This window comes from Musa acuminata, chromosome BXJ1-7, assembly GCF_036884655.1.
Source record: "Musa acuminata AAA Group cultivar baxijiao chromosome BXJ1-7, Cavendish_Baxijiao_AAA, whole genome shotgun sequence".
NCBI classification, from domain to species: Eukaryota; Viridiplantae; Streptophyta; class Magnoliopsida; order Zingiberales; family Musaceae; genus Musa; species Musa acuminata.
The window spans coordinates 42,838,453-42,859,048 of NC_088333.1; the positions used below are offsets into that span (position 1 = coordinate 42,838,453).

The 20,596-nt window shown below is 45.3% G+C and overlaps 4 protein-coding genes across 5 annotated transcripts; 3 read left to right on the top strand and 1 right to left on the bottom strand.

The window, feature by feature from the left end:
* Positions 1 to 153: 153 nt before the first annotated feature.
* Positions 154 to 2,018, bottom strand: LOC103993035 (probable polyol transporter 6). Its single transcript, XM_009412961.3, has 2 exons — positions 1,891 to 2,018; positions 154 to 1,783 (listed from the first exon to the last, which is right to left on the bottom strand). Exons 1-2 carry the CDS (start codon positions 1,997 to 1,999, stop codon positions 384 to 386), a joined length of 1,509 nt encoding a protein of 502 aa, XP_009411236.3. The 5' UTR covers positions 2,000 to 2,018; the 3' UTR covers positions 154 to 383.
* A 2,047-nt stretch (positions 2,019 to 4,065) lies between these two features.
* Positions 4,066 to 5,058, top strand: LOC135679786 (transcription repressor OFP7-like). Its single transcript, XM_065193770.1, has one exon. The coding sequence runs from the start codon at positions 4,066 to 4,068 to the stop codon at positions 5,056 to 5,058; it is 993 nt and encodes a 330-aa protein (XP_065049842.1).
* Positions 5,059 to 8,166: 3,108 nt separating this feature from the next.
* Positions 8,167 to 11,021, top strand: LOC135679574 (zinc finger protein ENHYDROUS-like). Its single transcript, XM_065193469.1, has 4 exons — positions 8,167 to 8,684; positions 8,767 to 9,163; positions 9,287 to 9,516; positions 10,035 to 11,021. Exons 1-4 carry the CDS (start codon positions 8,516 to 8,518, stop codon positions 10,823 to 10,825), a joined length of 1,587 nt encoding a protein of 528 aa, XP_065049541.1. The 5' UTR covers positions 8,167 to 8,515; the 3' UTR covers positions 10,826 to 11,021.
* Positions 11,022 to 13,866: 2,845 nt separating this feature from the next.
* On the top strand, positions 13,867 to 20,502 carry LOC135679575 (J domain-containing protein required for chloroplast accumulation response 1-like). Of its 2 annotated transcripts, none has more exons than XM_065193471.1 (10): positions 13,867 to 14,567; positions 14,951 to 15,552; positions 15,686 to 15,793; positions 15,871 to 16,259; positions 16,349 to 16,454; positions 17,412 to 17,488; positions 18,850 to 18,915; positions 19,003 to 19,080; positions 19,170 to 19,346; positions 20,336 to 20,502. In XM_065193471.1, exons 1-10 carry the CDS (start codon positions 14,116 to 14,118, stop codon positions 20,375 to 20,377), a joined length of 2,097 nt encoding a protein of 698 aa, XP_065049543.1. In that variant the 5' UTR covers positions 13,867 to 14,115; the 3' UTR covers positions 20,378 to 20,502. The 2 variants fall into 2 exon arrangements, with proteins under 2 accessions (XP_065049543.1, XP_065049542.1); XM_065193470.1 differs by having other exon boundaries at positions 13,868 to 14,567; positions 16,349 to 16,460.
* Positions 20,503 to 20,596: the final 94 nt, after the last annotated feature.

Consider the following 20,596-nt stretch of genomic DNA (forward strand, 5'->3'; position numbering starts at 1 on the left):
TTTTTCTTAAATGATATATCTTTGAATTACAATCATGCATTTATTATTTGTAAATAATACATAATAATACATTATATATATATATATAATATTAAATTTAATCCATAAATCAATTAGACTGACAAAAGAAACCGATTTATGGAAGACCACAAATACATGAACACGATGCTTCAAAGTAGCACACTTACTTTAGGCAGTGGAACCTTTCTGTAGTGGATACAAAAATACGAAAAGGAGATAACATGAACAGCTTTGTTGCATCCAGGCTCATATGTGCCGATTGAAGTCATCGTATCACCTTATGGAGAAGACGAAGGAAGGAATCATTCACCACCCTTTGTGCCCAAGAATCTAGTAGGTCTCTGTATTTTGCCTAGGCATCATCAAGCTTTAACTCTTTCCTTCTCGTCTTCTTGCTTGTTCCGAGGATTTGTGTTGCTTCCTTTGTTGAAGACCTGCTCCATCTCTTCCTCCAGGGCCCTCCCTTTTGTCTCAGGACAGCAAAAGAAGTAGAAGGCCCATGCTACGACCCCGATGCCCGCAAGGAGGAAGAAGGCACCGCCGATGGTTATGGCCTTGTAGAGTGAGATGAAGGACATGGACATGGCGGAATTCATCAGCCTGTTGATTGCCACGCCCAAGCTGGTTCCTTGTGCCCTCAGCCTCAGAGGAAAGATCTCAGAGCAGTAGACCCAGGTTACGGGGCCGAGCCCAATGGAGAAGGAGGTGACGAAGGAGAACACAAACACCACACACGATACCTGCGCCCAAAGTAGCTTCTCCCGTGAGTGCCTCGCCAGCGTCATGACAGTCCCAAGCCCTGTGAGAGAGAGAATCATCCCGCTCAAGCTGGTGAGTAGCAGCTTCCTCCTGCCGGCCTTATCGACGAGGAGGATGGCCACCAAGATGAACAGTGTTTTGAAGACGCCGACGCCGATGGTGGCAAGAAATTGTTGGTTCTTGGTCACCAGGCCCGCCTTCTTGAAGATCCTCGGGCTGTAGAGGACGATGGCTTCGATCCCGGTGGCGTGCTGGAAGATGTGGATGCCGATGGTGGCCGTCAGGATGCGCCTCACGGTCGGCGTCGGTCGCAGCAGCTCCTTCCACACGCCTTCCCCGTGGTGCTTGCTCACAACTTGCACCACGTCTTCGGTGCAGCTCCTGTCGATCCCCACGGTGGCCTTGATGTCCTCCAGCCGGCGCTCCGCCTCCTCCTTGGTGTTTGACACTCGTCGCAGCACGTCCCTCGCGTCCTTGATGCGGCCCTGCATGACCAGCCACCGCGGGGACTCCGGCATGGCGAAGATGCTGAAGGCCAGGGCAACGGAAGGGACCATGGCGACACCGAGCATCAAGCGCCAACCGTAGATCAGCGGGAGCTTCCCGAAGATGTAGTTGGAGAGGTAGCCGAACAGGATGCCGAGGCTGATGCACATCTCCGGCAGGGAGCTGAGGCAGCCGCGGGAGGACGGGGAGGAGACCTCCACGGAGTAGACGGGGGCGATCATAAGAGCATATCCGACGCCGACGCCCGCGACGCACCTGCCTGCCATTAGCATGGCGAAGTTGAGCCCCAGGCTCATGAGGAGCGAACCGAGGAAGAAGATGGCGGCGGCGACGACGATGGTGTAGCGGCGGCCGATCCAGTCGGAGACCCTGCCAGCAGTCAGCGATCCTACCAAGGCGCAGGCGTTGAGGATCCCGGCGAGGACTTGGATTTGACCGTCGGTGGCCTTGAGGTCTTCTTGGATGAACAGCATGGCGCCGCTCATGACCCCTGTGTCTGCTCTCCAAGGCAGAAGGAAGGGACACGATGAGCAACGTAATCATACTGCATTTTGTGGCCAAAACGGAAACAATGAACTCACACCTACAGATGGATGAGCTCACCGTAACCCATCAAGACAGAGATGAAAGAAGCTATGAAGGAACAGGCAAAGGCATACTTGTTCCTTCCATCCTTCACCTTCTGATCCACTGTCGAGCCACTCTCTGCCATCTTCCTCCCACCAGTAGTACTATCTTCTCTAAACTCCTATCTGTTTAATTAAGCTGCTTCAATGTCTACACATAGGAATCTGAACTCATCTTTTATAGGCAAGTTTTCTACACTGATAATGTCTCACACTTATTTGTGGCACTTTGAATCCTACAGCAAGCAGTATTACGATAAATTCGATATCCGTTTGGTCTGTTACCTGCGATCCCCTAAATCTCTCACTCTATGTTTCTTTGCAGAGCAATTTATCTGTGCTTCAGCTTAAAGTCCGGCAACGACAAGTCTGAGGTTTCTACTTTACGTGGAAGACAAAAGCATCTTGACCTGATTTCGAAAAACAAAAGAAGATTTTGACTTGGGTACCTCCCTGACACCGATGCAGTGCATGCAACACCATATCTCGACATGTTGCTGCTGAAGCCAACATTTCATGATCGACTGGCACTGAAGACACGTACCGTCGGTCATCCTCGTCAAAACCTCTCTCTCTCTCAGCCCTCATGACGTGTTGAAGTTGCTAATAGCTGAAACAGGAGGAAGCCTGATCACACCACCTTCTCGATTTCGAACTGTAATGGCAAACACACACACAGGTCTGTGAACACAAAAGGGTTGAGTGGCTCGAGACTGCCGGAGTCAGCCAAGAAACTCAAGCAGAAAGAGAAGCTGGGCGTCCTTGCTTTAAAATCCGAGCCGTGAATAGTGGTCTTATCAGTCAAAAAGCTCTTTAAACTCATCAGCGCATTTGATGGGGGTGCAAAAAAGGATGCGCCGCAGGAGGACGGAGGAGGAAGCGTTCCAGTAGCGGGTAAGTCTACTGAGTCTGCACTCAGCGACAGTAAGCTGTCGCCCCCTGTCATTATTTGGCCATGATGGTGATCGGGGGGCAATATTCCAGCTGACATTAACGACTGCTCTGCTGCATCAGTTTTGAATCGAAGCGCAGGAGGCTCTGCCGTCGAAACGGGAAGAGCAATCTTTGATGCAATCCCTCCTCAAAAGAAGAGCGACTTACGACCTCGAATCCGACGGCCGGCCATCTGTACGCGTGGAAGTTCGCGTGCCACCACCTTGGAATTCCAAAATGGGTCCCGTCCGCACGAACCAATCTCGACTCTACGACGGAGATCAGACGGGTGCCGTCCGCTTCGGGGAAGGTAGCCGGACGACGCGGCGTGGGGTGCGGTTCGTGCCTCCGTTGCAGTCGTGCCACCAACCACACCCTGACACGTGCACGATGGATCAAAACGCCCGCGGTCGATCGGGCCTTCTCGATGTTGGGTGTGTTCGCGCGAGGAGCCGATCGACACGCCTCGTCGGGTTATTTGGCTTCCACCGCACTTTTCGCGCCACGGGTTTCGTGTGGAAGCTGTGAGGCGTACGGCCTCAGCGACGGTGTGCAGCGACGCGTACGTGAAAGAATGCGGAGAGCGGATAAGCAGCATCTCAAGTTGCAAACACGGTTCGCTGAGTACGAACCAAACCATGCTTTTTGTAATCCCAAGGAAGACTTGGGTTGGGTTTAAGAAGGGCTAATTATGGGTGAAAAGACGACCCGACAACTGTCTGCTTTGTATATTACTGCTTTAACAAAGTCGCAGCACTTTAATGCAAGAAACGGAGATAGATAAAAAGTGGCAATTTAAAGATTACATGAATGAATTTGAGCAAAGGATAATCCATCTCACCAATTACAATTAGATGGGTCTAAGTACTCAAAGCGAGCGTCATGATGACTAATTATCTAATCGGGAAGTTGAGCGGCAGATGGCCATCCATGAGGACTAGAAATCACCTGTCTGTTCCGTCGCAGGCAACACATTGTTCCTCTCAGAGCAAAAGCCGCGATTCCTGTGGGGTCCATGGTTTCGTTAGAGGGAAACTCGTGTTCCCTGCTCGAACGGAGACAGGCGTGCTCCGACTATTCAGTCTCCGTTGGTGCGCCACATTAAACCAACTCCCACGGATAGAGAGAGGGTTAGCCAAGAAGAATAAAAGCCGCCCGGTTCTTCCTAGTTTTAAGACCGCAGAGCAGAGACTACGTGAACTCTCGGAGCTCTCGACCGATGGCCAAGCGGCTGCGTCTCTGTTTGTCCCGCGTGCTCCCCTCCTTCCATGCCTTCCGCTCCAAGGACAACGGGGCCGCTTCTTCCTCCCTCAACTCCGACGACGGCTTCGACGTCGACTTCCATGATCACCAGCCTCCCCTCCCCCTCCCCCTCCCCCTGCCCCGCCGTCCCCATCCCCCGCTAGTCTCCGCCAGTTGTTGCCGCCCTTCCCGCCGCCGGTCGCGCCCCGCCAGAGAGAGCGTCTCTGACGTCCACCGGCCCGCGCCGCTGCCCCCTCGGGAGACGCCGGCGTACCTCTGGCGGAAGGAGGAGAAGTGGTGGCACGTCGTGCCCTGCGTCAGCGCACACGTCTACGGCAATGTGCCGCTCCTCCCTTCGCCCGAAGATCGACTCCGACGACGGTGGCGGGACGATCCCAACGATGGCCGCGCCGCTGCGACGGGGCGCCGGAAAAAAGTGGCGTCCAGAAGGAGGGCTCTCTTGCGGCGCCGAGCGCGGGGCAGGAGTTACTCCTCGGCCGACGACGATAGTGGGTGGTTTAGCAGCGACGAGGAAACCGAAACGTTGATGTCGACGACAGACGTGGAGCCCTCGGACACCGTGCTGCGACGCCGCCGCCGTTGCCGGCGGAAGAGCGTCATCCGCGGCGACGGAAGGAGCAGCTGGCCATCGCCGGAGGGTGCGGCGGCGGTGAAGAGGCTGATCCCGTGCGCGGCGCCGGCGGTGAGGGAGAGCTTCGCGGTCGTGAAGCTGTCGGAGGATCCCAGGGAGGACTTCCTGCGGTCGATGGCGGAGATGGTGGTGGAGAAGGAGATCTTCGACGCTGATGGTTTGGAGCAGCTGCTGCGATGCTTCCTGTCCCTGAATTCACGCCAACACCACCCCGCAATCGTCACGGCCTTCGAGGAAATCTGGGACTCCCTTTTTCCGGCGGTGGCTGCGGGCACCAACGCTGCCCGGCGCCGCTCTTCCCCGCACTCTACGTTGTAGCTGTAGTTAAGTATCAGTACTATGTGCCTATCTCCGTGGTTGTGTGCTTGTATTGGCTGTGCCATTGTGTGGATACTTAGCACGATTAGTAAAGCAATTCCATTTGTATATATATCTTTGTAGTGTGACTGAATCATCATTCTTGAATTAAACCATGAAACCATAATCATCAACACTGTAATATAGATTGTGATCTGTTTCTGAGCTAATCCATTGGGTAAGTCCTTTCCTGTAATGATTAGTTGCCAAAATCCTTCACTAGAAGGTGTCAAAGAAACTGATGACATTTCCATGAACAAGCAATAGCCTATTCTTATTACCCAAGAACAGATCATAGACTTTGTTTGTCGTTCCTCTGCATTTGATTCAAACACAAGAAAGGTATTGGAGTCCACATTGAGAAGAAGAAGAAGGTTGATCAAATAGTATACAACATGGAAGAATTCAAGTAGTGGCAGGAAGAAGGGGCCTTAATGGGCATGCGTGCTGTTTAGCTTTGTCTTCATGATGCCACCATGTTCATATCATGATGCTTGATTTCAATTCATTCTCACCATGTTCATATCATGATGCTTGGCCTCAAGATATCCTTCTTTGTCTGCTGCAAGTCAAAAGTAGCAAGAATTAGCTATTCCCACAAGCAAATTTTGTTATCAGCTACAAGAATCCCTCAGTGGAAGTTCCAAGCTCTATGCGAAGATTTAGATGATGCAAATATCTGATATGGAAATAGCAGCATAAGCCAAAGAATGGGGCCTTCTGTGTCCCTGGATATTATGAATGCAGAACAAGACTCAAATGATTGTTCTTGTGGTTGCCTTTAGGAGCATTGCTGCAGAATATATATATATATATATATATATATATATATATATATATATATATATATATATATATATAATTTAAAAAAAAACAATTAACCTCCTAAGATAAATTTGATGGGCCTTTGTCATTATTAATCGAAGAATCTGAGCCTAGGCCTGTCAAGTTACCGTGGCATGTTCCAACTCATTGGAGGATCTATTGGGTGTTGTACTGATTCAAAGGAGCTGATGAGCTTCTGGTGTCTATAGACAATGGATTTTGATGAGCTTCCTCCTCCAGATTTTCTCCTGCGATATCACAAAAAAAAAAAAAGGCATCCTAAACAAATATGATCAGCACCTAACCTTGTCATCAACACCTGCTTGATTCTGCGATGGCGACCGAGCATTTCTTCAAATGTGGGGGCTGTTGGGACTATAAATGAGGTGCTGGAATCTGCCGCATTCTGATAAGGCATGATCAAGAACCTTACAGTGAGACACTGAATCCAAACCAAGCTCACCCTTGCAGAATCAAAAGAGTCCTTTACTTCTTTGGGCCACCATGTCCTGCAGAATGGGAGCTCAAGTGGTGTTCCAAAATGCGAGCCTGCAGTAGTGTGAAGCGTATCAGACTATCTATCTTGTACTGGCTTTCAGACAAACTCGTCACAAAAAACTTCGATCTTTGAAAAAACTATGCAATCTTATTATGTCTTCGTGGGCCATACAAATAGATATATGCAATGGCATTGGGATCTGTATTGGCAAGAACATCCCTTCACTCTGAATGCAGCTGTACCTCCATTGATTGCAGGAGCAAATGCAAGTCAATAAAAAGAGGACAGGGTGTTTGGTAGGCAGATGCACAGTGTTTTATTAGATGTCTTGATAAGGTTCTCCATCGAATAGTGCCTTCAAGAACCATGGTTTGTACCTCGCAAAGGACCTCCGAAACCCACTCAAACTGGTTCAAATGGTGTCAGGGGTTCCCCCTTTTGAATGTGTGATAAATGGACATTGAGGTTTGGAATCTGAAATGAATGAGAGCAGTCATTGACCACAACATCCTTTCACAAAGGTGTGATGGGAGAGGCAGTGGCACCCATCGAGGCCCCCACATCAAGCATAGCATCATTGCAAGTGGATCACACAGGCAAAGGGGCAATGCGGAAGTATGATCTCAGTGAAGTTGAAAGGAACGCTGCTAATGGAATCTCAGTAGAAAAAATGATAAAGAAAGATCCTTTCACCGGCCTCTTCTCTCCTCGACCAGTGTGAGATCACATGAGATATAAAACTTTGGCTGTCCCCTATCCTGATTGATGAGCAGATAACCTAAAAAAAATACTGGAAATCCTTCTACGACTCAACTACAGAGAACCTGATGCAAGTCTCCTATTGTTCTTTGTCTTAGAGACAAACTCAGTGGCTTCATATAATATAATAAATCATTGTGGCTGGATCTGATAATGTTACAAAAGGTTGGAAATTGGAGTGGATTTGTGATTGGAAGCCATCTGTTTGACAATGATTAACGCAGAGTACCTTTAAGAAGATATGAACTGAGTGCTTTAGGGGAGCTGAACTCTGATCAACCTTTTTGAGTTCCATGATAAACAAATGCATGGTTTTCCATACAAAAAAGGTTCTGATGCATGCAAAAGATGACGAGCATAAACAATAATATAATTCTTAAACCAAACAGGTTAAGTGAACGAAACCTACAAACAAGAGGGTTGGGGATTAAAATAACACAGAGGAAGAAGAAAACAAAGCGTTCGTCAACGAAGGTGATGATGGAGGAAGAGAGAGAGATAAATAACCTGCCGGCTTTTTGGTCGCATACGGCTTCCTCACTGCTGCAGTGCGGCAGGTCGTTCAGCACTTCCTGTGAAATGTGTTGTACTGGTTGCCCTAAAGGGAGCTTTTCGTAAATAAGTCTTTAAATTTGCCTCTTTAACTAGCATCGATGATGACGTTATTTCCATCAGCTATTAGCTGGAACTGCTGTGCGATGTTCGATGCACTCTACCACCGTTTCACCGCACCTCCTTTCTTTAATTTTTAATTAAAAAAATATATTAAAATTGGTTTCGATATTAATAATAATTAAATAAAGGGTGAGTAGTGCTCTACGCTACACGACAAAAAGACGGGGAGCTCGATCATTTGCAACGTGGACCGAGGAGATTCCTCCACGTCGCTCGATCGGAGTTAACCCCATGTCTCCCACCGTCTCCTAACCCGAGTTGTGTCCTCCCCCACCACTTTATTAGACTTTGGCGAGCGCATTTCTCTCTCTCTCTCTTCCCGTCTCTTCTCTGTCTTCTTTGCAGACCTTGCGCCGCCCGAGAAGACCAAACCTGCTTCCTTCTTGCCTTTCGCCCCCGAGTCTCGCCGGTTAATGGGAGCCCGATTTGTCGGCACCGTTCGTGTTTTGTATCGGAAGAAGAGGGATTGAAGGTCTGCTTTTTTCCTTCAGATAGCGGGCCGCTTTGTTCGCCGTGTTATCGAAGAAGAAGACGGATTGTTTGGGTCAGCTTGGTGTGTAACAGTGATCTGAAGGACTGGTAGCTGGTGAAAGCTTCTCCTTTTTTGGTTTCGTTCTTCTTTTTCTGTGTTGAAAGTTAGAGAGAGAAAGAGTGGTTTGGATGATGGAATTGGAGAATTCCTCCGTCATGACCGTCTCCAACTCTGGGTCCGGGGAGGCTAGCGTCTCCTCCTCCGGCCACCTACAGCCTTCCGCGCTGCAGAACACGGACCCGCCGCCGCCGCCGATTCCGGTAGTCAAGAAGAAGAGGAACCTTCCCGGAACGCCGGGTAAGTGGAATTAGGGCTGCTCGACAGCGTGAAGGTTATTTGATTATTGTTGTTGTTATTTGAATGGGGCTGTCTGTGGTAGATCCGGAGGCGGAGGTGATCGCGCTCTCGCCGAAGACGCTGATGGCGACCAACCGGTTCGTTTGCGAGATATGCAACAAGGGGTTCCAGCGGGACCAGAACCTGCAGCTGCACCGGAGGGGGCACAATTTGCCGTGGAAGCTGCGGCAGAGGACGGGAAAGGAGGTGCGGAAGCGGGTGTACGTGTGCCCTGAAACGAGCTGCGTGCACCACGACCCGTCGCGGGCGCTCGGCGATCTCACCGGCATCAAGAAGCACTTCTGCCGGAAACACGGCGAGAAGAAGTGGAAGTGCGATAAATGCTCTAAGAAGTACGCCGTGCAGTCCGACTGGAAGGCCCACTCCAAGGTCTGCGGCACCCGCGAGTACCGCTGCGACTGCGGCACCCTCTTCTCCCGGTATGCCGTCTAACACCTTCGCCGCATCACCAGCAGCTGTCGATGTTGTTGTGACGCCTAGGATTTGGATCTTGGATTCGGTGTTTCTGTTTTGCTCATGGTGTTGTGGTTCGGTTTCGGTAGGCGAGACAGTTTCATCACCCACAGAGCATTCTGCGACGCGCTCGCGGAGGAGAGCGCCAAAACCGGGGCAAAGCCGCAGGCGGAGGACGGAAAGGCAACGGCAACTCAGGACGGAGCTGCTGCTGCTGCGGCAGGTCAGGACGCAATAGCGGCGACGGCGGAGACAGCTCCGGCCGCTGTGATGGCGGCGGCGTTGCCGCCACAGCAAGTGACACCGCTGGAGAGACAAGGTGGGTGGTTCTCCTCCTTTGTTCTCTTGTGTCCATCGTTTCGAGTCTTATTTTGGACTGCGGTAGAATGCTGTTACGGAAAGAGGAGATAAATGGAGGACTATTGTCGGATCTGAAGCTTCCCAGGCAACAAGATAAAGTAAAACGCGCATTTAGCGGGGATTAGGACAGAGTTGTTGGGTTCTTCCGTCATCTGATGCTTTCCGAGATGCTCTCGTCGTGGATCCAAATGGAGAGGAGAAAGGTGGAGTCTGTGGTGTGTGAAGGGGGGGAGGAAAACGACGTTTTGAGGGAGTTGTTTCGTTCCTTCCAAGGGGCTCTCTGATTCGAAACTTTCCATCGCAATTGATGAGCTAAAGGGGATGGAATCAGAAGTTGCAAGAAATCTACTCATCTCCATCGCATCATTGCTCGTCTTTACACTGCTCTCTTTTGCTTTCCCTTCTCCTAAAACTAGCACCAATAAAAAGGAGACCTTTATTATTTGGTCCCATAACGTGCTTGCGATCCCTTTACAGAGCCGGAGAAGCCCACCGCACTGCTGCAATACATGCCGCCGCTCTCAGCGTCGCTGGCCAACACCAGCGGTGTCACCACCACCAGCAACAGCAGCAGCAGCAGCAGTAGCAGTAGCACCAGCCTGTTCGCGAGCCTTTTTGCGTCGGCCACCGCCGCCACCGCAGCAGGTCACGGCACCGCCACCTTATCCGACCTGATGGGCGCGATGGGACAGGTCGACCGGCCCTTCGTGGAACCTCCCTCGCTTTGTCTCGCCACCAACGGAAGGCCGGCGCCGTTGTTCTCGCCGCAGGCGCTGGGTCATGACCGTCGTCCCTTCGCTCCCCCGCCGCCCTCTCCGCACATGTCTGCTACCGCGCTGCTGCAGAAGGCAGCTCAGATGGGATCCGCGGCGACCGGCTCGTCCTTCCTCAGAGGCTTCGGCCTCGATGCAGCTCCCTCGGGGCAGCAAGAGAGTCTCCAGGATAGCAGCCTTCGATGGGGCCACCATCATCACGCCCAGCAGCAGCAGTCGGAAACGGAGCCATCTCCCATGCTAACAGCGGGGCTCGGGCTCGGACTCCGGTACGAGCCGGGCTTGATGATGGGATCCTCCCAATTGTTCGGGCCGAAACCGGCGACACTGGACTTTCTGGGTCTAGGAATGGGGCCGGTGGGCGGCACCCCCAACGGGGGGCTTTCGGCGTTGATGACTTCGATCGGTGGCGGTGGCCTCAACATGGGACCAGGAACAGCTACCGGAGGCCGTGTAGGGTCGGAGAGAAAGCCGACTAGCCCTGCCATTCGCTAGCATACCCCCACTCTGGTGAGTTTTCAGCGGATTGGAAGGAAGAGGTGGTGGAAGATCTGCATGTATTCGTTCTTTTGCTTCAAAGAATGTTGTGTTCTTTTCTTTTTTGTTCCTTTTTTTTTTTTTGGGGGTCTTTTGTCGTCTTAATGCACGTCTTAAATCACGTAAAATATAGTGGTACATATCGTTTCAAGAACATCGGTGTAGACATGTCTTATGCTTTAAGTTACGTGCGGCAGCCGACATCTCCTCCGTGTTTCCGCCGGTTTAAAGACGCAGTAGCAGTGTAAGACGGCGACGAGGGGAAGGAGACGTCAATCGGTGACAGTGAGCCAAACTGACACATGGTGGACTGCGAGGAAGACACGAGAACCTCGTGCATTAACTCGTCAATATGAAAGCAATTACGTGGGGGCACTAAATGTCTGCAGAAGACGACGACGCCGATGCATATGAACTGCCTTCTTCCTCCTTTCGACCACAAAATCCAAGTCCGAAGTGGCACAGTGATTGATGACTAGTAAAGCCTATAATGGCTGCTCAGCCTCGGAAAGCGTCAGCGACCCCGCGGTCTCATTCCAACATAACATCCGCAGCAGTGAGAACCGAGAAGAGACGATGCATGTCGGAACGTGTAAGCTCTCACGCTTAGATCACGCTAACGCAGGACCATCATCTTTTGTTGGAAATGAGATTGCCCTCTTCTCGTAGGTGTTTAACACGGGCTATCATCCTTTCTCAGCTAACATCCCACTTGGTTGAAGTTGAGATTTGTCTGCTCTCTTTGACTTTGACTTTCCTTTAGAATTAGCTCTTCTTCAGATGTGAAACATTATTTTATAATATTAAATTATATTAATTTTTAAAAAAATATTTAATTTTAAATACCAAATGGACATAATAAAATCGATCATATTTGCTCAATCTTCAAATATTATGATCTTTCTCTTTGCCAAAAAAAAAAAAAAATTCAATTATCTTGATTTCACTCGAGAAATGTCTCGTATAATTTGATTATGTTGGGATACATCCGATAATATTCATTTGATGATAAAGAAGTATTTATTCGATCAAATTATTTAGATTTTACTCGTATTGTGGTTCGACACCAAATTGGCGATTGAGTTAGTATTTATTTGCTACACATGAAAAATAAAAAAATAAAAAATAAAACTCTTAGATGTCATTTTTATATGACATGTTTAAATTTTTTATTCCCAATAATATATGAGGGAATTAATTAACATTATTTTCCTTCTTAGTTATCTGCTTACGTGATAAAGAGTTATTCCTGCATATCACTGGCACGCGGTCGACGCTGGATCAGAGTTATGACGCGCGGTATACAAGGATGAGGACCTGTTCTTGAACGGTTTTGTCTCTGGCGATGAAGATGGCAGGAGCTCCGACCTGCCTCCGTTGGGACTTGTGTGCTCTCTCCTTCTTGTGTCGTATCGTATAACATTTCCTTGCTTTCCGGGATGGCTTCATCTCGACCGGAAGAAGAGTCCGAAAAGAGAAGCGAGGAAGGGGAGCTTATCTTTCGTCGTTTTACGCTTTGTTTGGAATATATTATTTATCCGTTACCTAAAAGAGAATTTTACTTTAAAAAATCTGAATAATTTAAAATTAATTAATTTTATAGATACAAATATAATATCAAGATTCTCTCTAAACAAAATTACACTCCTACCGGGTCTCATTTGGTTTCCTCATCTCTCCTTTCTTTACTCTCTCAATTATATCATCCATATGTCATTAAATAAATAAATATAATAAAAATATTATCGATCAATAATCATTCGTATGATATCTAAACTATATATATAATCTTCTACGATGATTCAAGAAACATAGTTGCAAGTTGTACTTGTGAAGAAAAAAAAATAAGAGATTATTAGAAACGATAGAGGGTTGCTTTCCCATGGAATATTCTATAAAACATCTTGTCCTTTTGTAATCAAGTATAAAAGCTTATTGTTAGCGTAGTCATAGGAGATCACTTTCTACTACTTACGTATATATGTATTTTTGTCGGGTTACTAACTTAGGCATCGAAAGGATTGGATCAAAAAACCTCTCGTAATATCGATCTTTATACATGTGGCATCTCGAGAGCTCGATGTTTCCATCTCAGAGGCACCTTAGACAACTCTACGTATATGAGTCTAAATCATGTCAAGCTGATCAGGATGTTAATAACATCTTCTTATAATATTTTTAACACTAGAAGGATGGCTCAATATTGTAGGAAGGTCTTCTCGTCGATCATTTCAATGAATACCTGAGCCAAGGGGCTTTGCCTCCAACCCACAATTCTTTTATCCAAAGAGAACAATAGCCACTCTTTTTACACGTCGATGTATCCAACTCAACGCAGACACCAATAAAATACCGATGCTCATTCAAAGACCCGAGTCCTTCACTTCGAGGGATGACCCCAAGCTACATACTTATCTCTAATAAGGTATTCTTAAACCTCACTTAATTTGAACGTTAGAGGAACCAAATCAGGAAATCTCTCCTGATCTCGATGTTCATGCAAATGGCATCTCGGAAGTTTAACGTTTTCATCTTGAAGACATCTCGGGTAACTCTATGTATATGATTTTAAAGAATATCATAGGTAACTTTTAAATATTAAAAAAATTATTAGTGTCTCATAAATATTAATAAAATATAAATATTAGCATGAGTATTTAAGTAATACAACATCCAAACCAAATATGATTTAAAAAAATCACAAAATTTGACATGTACACATACATAATTTTATAAAATAAAAATTCTGCAAAAACACATATCCCACACACGACAACCCAACAGCATGTTCTCCACTGTTAGCAAGAGAGACATGGGGCCCGAATTAGGTTCAGAAATCACAAGGCGGGTAACGAAACGCGTAGAATTAAAACTGGTATCTACTATTCCTCCATGATTTTTTCCGGGTCCCACCTGATCCCCGCTCGTCGTCGTCGTCATGCACATCTCCTCCCCAATTCGCTCGACGCTGTACACCAGACAAAAACGAAGCAACTACTGGCCACCATCAGCAGCGAAAAGCAGACTTCAAGAGCGAGAGATATGCCCTCTCCTTCCCCCTTCCCCTCTTCTCATCCACAGCCACAAACCCCACTTTGTCCTCTTCCTCGCCCACCCTTCCCTTCCAATTCCATCCCCTCCCTCTGCGCGCTCCCATCCGCCGTCTTCTTCATCAAGAATGCCGGATTCCATGATCGCAACCACCAAATATACCAAGCAATCGTAGTATCCGATCACCTTCCGCTGACATGGAGAGGTTCGGCGAGAGGGACCGCGTCCTCCTCGGCTACGCCTACCGCGATCCCTTCGGCAACCTCCAACAACCCCCTCCCCCGCCGCCGCACCACCGCAACTCCGACGTCGACTTTGCCGACGTATTCGGTGGCCCCCCCAGGCGGTCCTCCTTCTACGAGCGCCGCCGCAGCTTGGCGGACTCGCTCGACTCCCAATCCCGCTCTCGCCCTCTGTCCTCGGGGCTGACCGACGAGAAGCCCGTGTTCGGGGAACTCGGAAGCCCGGCTCGGAGGCGGCACTTTGGCGACAATTTCTATGAGGACATATTCCCCGGGAGCGATTCTGGATCATCCACGTCGAGGAAGCTCGACCGGGACCCCTTCTTCCCTTCGGCCCCCGGTTCGAGGGTTCTCAGCCCCAATCGTCCTGTTCTTGTTGGAGATTCGTCGCTGCCACCGCAGCTCAGGTTCGATGTTACCCTACTTGCATATTGAACTGTCTCTAGCGCTTGTCACTCAGGATTCAAGTTCCGTACTACGCTGGAGTTCCAGCTTGAGTCCCAATGTTATTGCCACCTTGTTTGGTGCAGAATGTAGTGCAATCACGGAAACATATACCCTTTAAGCGCTCTAATCTGACGAACATAATCCATTTCACATATCCTCAATTAGTGTACTCTGATCATTGTTTGTTGTTGTCCCCTTATACGTGCCAATTGCACGGCCATGTTGCTCTACTTGAAAGTAAGCGAGATAACCATCCATATGGAAAGATGATCTTTTTGGCTTCTTTTTGCTTTGATATTTCATTCATATACTGCTGTTGGTTTAACAAGCTTTTCCATTCCAGCCTCCCTAAGATGAGGTTCACGAAAGGCGTAGACCATCCGCCATTCAGTTCTCCTGCACACCATGCTCCATACAAAAGCGAGGATGGAGATCCTTATGCATCCACTTTTCCATATTCACCGAGTGATTCCCAAGCAACTCCAGCACCTGATGATATGAGAAATGTCGGTCACGCTTTTTATTGTCAAAGCCCTTTAGCTACTCAAACTTCTCGTGGCATGGGTAGGTCATCTGAAGCTTTCAGCAAGGGTAGTCAATCCGAAAGATATGCGACCAGTTTAGAAGGCTATATCGGCAGCAACAACTTTCATTTCTCTTTATACAAATGGGCAGCCAAAGGAGTGTCACTCACTCTATCTTCTCACTCAAAAAAAACAAATGATGTTGGTAGATGTAGTAGGCTACCTGAAGTGGTCATACAAGCAGATGACCTGCCATCTGATGATGACGATATGTCTACTTCAACCTCAACCGGAGTATCCAACAATCAGACTGAAACTCATGATAACAAAGTATTAAGCGATGCAGTCTCAACAATTACTGTGGATGTTTTGCCAGAGTCACACTCAAAGCACTTAAGCAGAACTTTTACCGGAAATTCAGGTACTTACTGTCCACAATTTACATTCTGCCATTGTCTGCTTTACAATTCTGATGTGTTCTTATCAAGTTGTAAATTTTAAAAAGTGTGAAAAGGGGCATTAACATGTCTCTTATGTTGTTTCCCTTGGCATAGGTATGATCAGCGATAACATCAAAGAATTTTCTGTTGCTACACCGGATACTAAAGGACCCGAGTTAAAAAATCTTCATCATCTCTTCAAGGATGATTTTGAAAAAGATGGTAACATGACATTTGCTCAAGTTGAGTTGGATAATGCTGTCATGGACCTATTTAAACTTATGCTTTTCTGACCTCAGGACATGAATCATTAGCTGAAAAAGCAGGTGGTGGTCAAAGAGACATGAATGATGATTTTAATGCTAAGCAACAAGTGCAAGGACAAAACTCTGAAGAACATCTTGATGCAGTTAGCCCTAGGATTAAAGATATTCCAGTTTCTTTGGAAGATAAGATGCATGGGAGCAAAGTAAGAGGGAGGGTAAAAGAGTTCATCAAAATCTTCAATCTTGAAGGTTCCCCAAAACGCAAAGGCACATTTGAGAGTGGAGATAGGAAGTCCAAAGAAAAGGACAGAGTCAAAAACAAATTAGAAGTCCAAGCTAGTGTTTCTGCTGCAAAGACAGATGAGGAAATGAAACCTGCCCCAACTACTGAGGAAGGAGCTTTTATCATAGAATCTTCTGAAGTAAGATGACTAATATGCCAAGAATCTATGATAGAGTTACACGAGATGACAGTCACTTCTTTCTTTGAGCTGATCCAAACCTATTTCAGGTAAATGAAACTTCAAAGAAGGGTGAGATACCTGACTTCTATCCGAGCTCCAATGTTCCTTTGAGTGGTGACCCTTCTTCAGAAAGAAAAAACGCTTTAGAGCCAAGTTCTGGTTATTCTTCTTAACTCATGTTGCATGATGTTTCCTAATACATATCTGAATTCTAGAATTTTAACTGTAGAATGTTTTACATGGAATTTTGCTTTTGTTTATCATCTAGAATATCGGTCCAATCTAGCATATGGTTATCTAGAGCAAAAAAGAATATGTGGAAGCTGAATTTTAAAAAAAATTCTTCTTTTGCTGAAATTCATAGGAAAATAAGTTGTCTTATACAAGGTTCGTAATACCGTACTGTACCGATGTTTCGACCTGGGCTCGGTACTGGTACGGTACGGTATACCGAGCGGTACACTCAGGTGTATCGAGCGGTATACTCAGGTGTGCTAAGTACTGTAGCTCTGCTACAGTGCTACAGTGCACTCGGACTGGTAACAGATGGTCCGCGTACCGGCAACCTGTTGGACCGGTACGTACCGCCCGTATCGGATGGTACAGTTCGGTACTGCAGACCATGGTCTTATATGAGTTTTGGTCAGGTCAATTCGGGATAAATACATCAGAAACTTCTGAACCATTATCTCATATCATGCAATTGATAGGCATCATATGACTGAACTTATGAATTGGTCATTGCATAAAAGATCAGTTTATGTCAATGAATTTTCAGCATAATGAACTTGAGAGAATTTCAAAGCAGTAGACTAATGGATTCAGGAGCATGAAAAAAAAAACAGAGAATAAATACAATCTTTTTTGTTTGTAATTTAGTCAAAAATTGGTAATTAGACAAGTCAAGTACGAGTTGTTTGCAGCTCTTTCTGATTTTTTTTTTGTCATTTGCATGACAGCAAGCACTAATGTTACACCAGTTCCATGGTTAATATACTAGATATTCATGTTATCTATAGTGTTCTGATTCATCTACATTTTATAACTCGTAAATCTCTTTCATTTATAGATTATAATTTCTCAAATTTCTAATTATTTCTTTTCCCTCAGATTCAACTCAAGAAAGCATTGTGGCTCCAGTGTGTAATGTTAAGGAATCCCATTTGGTATATTTTGATGGATGTTTGGTATGATCTTTTCTGCTATTTTTTCCTGCTATTTTTTATGTGGTTTTAGAACTTATGCTAGGAGAATTGTGTAAAGGGTTAGAAACATCTATACAAGTATTAGCTATTTAATCTTAAATGAATTTAGCAAAGAGTAAGCCTGGTCAGTTTGAAAATTTCAAATCACTTGAATACTTGTCATTTGAAATGATGGTGATATTAATTCCGGGGAGAGTTACTTGACTCATGATTAGACAAGTTCCAATTTGGTGCATTTCTCATAGGTTCTCTCATATTTGAAATCTAGTAGCATTATTTTGTAAACACTCCCAAACTTGAAAAGTTCATGCTTCATTGCCTGCATGATGGCAGGGAACTTCCTATTGTCTATTGAGATGAACTGTAAGACCTAGTTGCAAGGCATGAATACTTTTACTGCTGCTGGGTGTTCATTCTGAGATGTGAAATCCAACTTTTATTGTGAGAACTTCTTTTTAATTAGTTCATTCTGAAATTTCACATAAGCAGAAAAACCAGCACATCCCTTGACAATCGCTGAACTGTCATAAAAGCTCTCTGCTACTTTTGTCCTATGCCACACGCCAGACCTGGGAAACTTACTTCCAATGTCTAGTTTCCAAAGTTCCTCCTTCATGTTTTAGTAAATCACATTTTACCCTCTAGTTTATGAAATTCAATAACGAGCATATTTAGCTGAACCATCTTTCTGATGCTGCCTCAGATTATGTGAGACTACAGATTGTTGGAAATAGAGAAGAAGTGCATCATGTATAGGCAAGAAATAAGAAAAGGAGAAAATTTATGACTGTTTAAAAATGAAATTGCTTTCTGAAAGATATTAATAACTTGAAATCCTGCAACTCATGGACCCAGATATGTTGAAATCCAGCAACTTTGTAAGAACACTCAGGTTAGCTAGAATGATCTCTTCCCTGGTTAATATTTGATTTAAAAAAGACTAATCAACATAAAGGCCTCCTTGCTTGAAACTAACAAGCTTTTTGGATATAAATGACTTAGATTACATGAAAAATTAATAAAAAAGGACTTACAGGCCCCACGTAAGCTGATTCATGGAAGTGGAAAGAAAAAGATCAACCACTGGTGGCTATAATCCACTATTCATCAACAAATCCCCTGATATCTGGTCTGGTAAAGCTGCTTTAGGTTGCATCCCTGTTGTGGGAACTCATGCTTATACTACTCTTTTCTGCTTGATAGAATGGTCTCTAAAGTTCTTGACTTGATCCATCATTGCACAATTGGATCTATTACATATATGCTCGTGCTGATTTACAGATGCTGTCAGTTCTTTGCATCACTTCCTGTGAACTGAACATATTTGTCCTTTTGTTACACAGGTGGAACAACTATGTCAAGAACATATGGAAAATAAACAAACTCTTTCGCATCAAGACCAAATAAAAGTAATTGTTACCTAATTCGATTTAACAAGAAATGAATTATATGTTAATTAATGTTCTGAGAAAGATTGGTCAACTTGTTTATTTCAGATTGCAGATGCCAAAATACGGGAGTGGTCAAAAGGAAAAGAAGGAAATATCCGATCATTGCTATCAACTCTGCAATATGTGAGTTTTGATTTCTAGCAGTGATTATCTAATAGTTACATGGACAATTGGATGCTATGCCCATTGTTTTCTTTCTTTGATACATCCAGGTTCTTTGGAAAGAATGTGGATGGAAACCAGTTCCGCTTGTTGATATTATTGAAGGAACTTCTGTGAAGAGAGCATATCAGAAGGCGCTGCTTTGTCTGCATCCAGATAAGCTACAGCAAAGAGGTGTTGCTGAGCATCAGAAGTATATTGCAGAAAAGGTTTTTGACATTTTGCAGGTACTTGGGATTGTTTATTGACTTTATTCATTATGTGTTGTACATCCAGTTGCAGGCATTGTTTTATCTTGACTTCAATACCACAGTTTATCTACTTGTTAATAATATATGTGTGTGTGTGTGTGTGTGTGTGCGTGCATGCACATACATACATATATATCATTCACATTCATATTCATCGTCAGTCCCTGTGATACTCATGTAGGTTATGCAAATTTATGTACGGACAAGTGATATAGATCTTATAAAATTCTATTCAGTGCATGCTATAACTGGAACTCTGACAATTGGAAGGAGTTTTCTTTAGGGGAGAAGGAGTTGGTTTTGGCATTTATACAAATATAACATCTTGTCTCCAACAGGCAACTGTTACTGATTGTTGACAAAAATGGTTGTGATTCCTGATGGCATCTAAATTATGACTAATACCTTGGAATGACAAACTACAAGATGTTTCATTGCACTCCTTCAACTCGTCGGGGATTCTAATGAGTCAGATATGGATGTAAACATCACAAGATCTCTCTGAATCTGATACTTATGGATCAGAAATGAGGATCTTTACACACAATTTTGGGTAGGGTTTGAGTCATTTATTGGACACATTATTGGGTGTAGATCTAAAGACCCTCACCTGATACAATGATATTTATGGATCGAAAATGAGTATCTATTTAGATCTTGTATGAGACTCTAGGTTGACCTTCTGAAAGTTCCATTTCATCATGCAAACTATGTTCTTAAGACAGCAATGTGAGATATATATATATATATATATATAATATTTTTCCAATAAGTTGTTTAGCTGCAGGATAAAGTCTTCACACTAGACAAGCAAGAATGTCCCTTTAGATAGTTAAATGATTTATAATTGAACTGTCCTTTTTTGATATTATAAATGACGTGGATGGTTGAAATTGATTGACACCATCGTATGTTTTCTTTTTTGCTTAAATACAAATTTGATTTGTTCCTTTTTCTCCTTGCAGGAGGCATGGGATCAGTTCAATTCAGCTACTAATGTCTTTTGATGCTTGGCCATATACATTTCCTATTTTTCTGGTGTGCCAACCCGGCACATCTACATGTTTGTTCTTTCAAAATTTATAGATGGATTGGTTATTTATTCTGAACAAATATACTTATGTTTTTCTCATTAGCGCTACCACCATATGCAGAATCTTTACCCATAAAACAACTCTTAGCCCTTTAGCAAATGAATTTGTCATTTCGTTCACAGGCTTGAACCT

What these genes read in the sequence shown, in the direction of transcription:
- LOC103993035 (XM_009412961.3), bottom strand. Translation starts at nt 1,999, where the DNA reads ATGGCAGAGAGTGGCTCGACAGTGGATCAGAAGGTGAAGGATGGAAGG. An exon ending in CTCTGTCTTGATGGGTTACG is followed by an intron (nt 1,784 to 1,890) that starts GTGAGCTCATCC and finishes CTTGGAGAGCAG; the next exon opens with ACACAGGGGTCATGAGCGGC.
- LOC135679786 (XM_065193770.1), top strand. Translation starts at nt 4,066, where the DNA reads ATGGCCAAGCGGCTGCGTCTCTGTTTGTCCCGCGTGCTCCCCTCCTTC.
- LOC135679574 (XM_065193469.1), top strand. Translation starts at nt 8,516, where the DNA reads ATGATGGAATTGGAGAATTCCTCCGTCATGACCGTCTCCAACTCTGGG. An exon ending in GAACCTTCCCGGAACGCCGG is followed by an intron (nt 8,685 to 8,766) that starts GTAAGTGGAATT and finishes TGTCTGTGGTAG; the next exon opens with ATCCGGAGGCGGAGGTGATC. An exon ending in TGCGGCACCCTCTTCTCCCG is followed by an intron (nt 9,164 to 9,286) that starts GTATGCCGTCTA and finishes CGGTTTCGGTAG; the next exon opens with GCGAGACAGTTTCATCACCC.
- LOC135679575 (XM_065193470.1), top strand. Translation starts at nt 14,116, where the DNA reads ATGGAGAGGTTCGGCGAGAGGGACCGCGTCCTCCTCGGCTACGCCTAC. An exon ending in GGATGATTTTGAAAAAGATG is followed by an intron (nt 15,794 to 15,870) that starts GTAACATGACAT and finishes TTCTGACCTCAG; the next exon opens with GACATGAATCATTAGCTGAA. An exon ending in AGGTTTTTGACATTTTGCAG is followed by an intron (nt 19,347 to 20,335) that starts GTACTTGGGATT and finishes TTCTCCTTGCAG; the next exon opens with GAGGCATGGGATCAGTTCAA.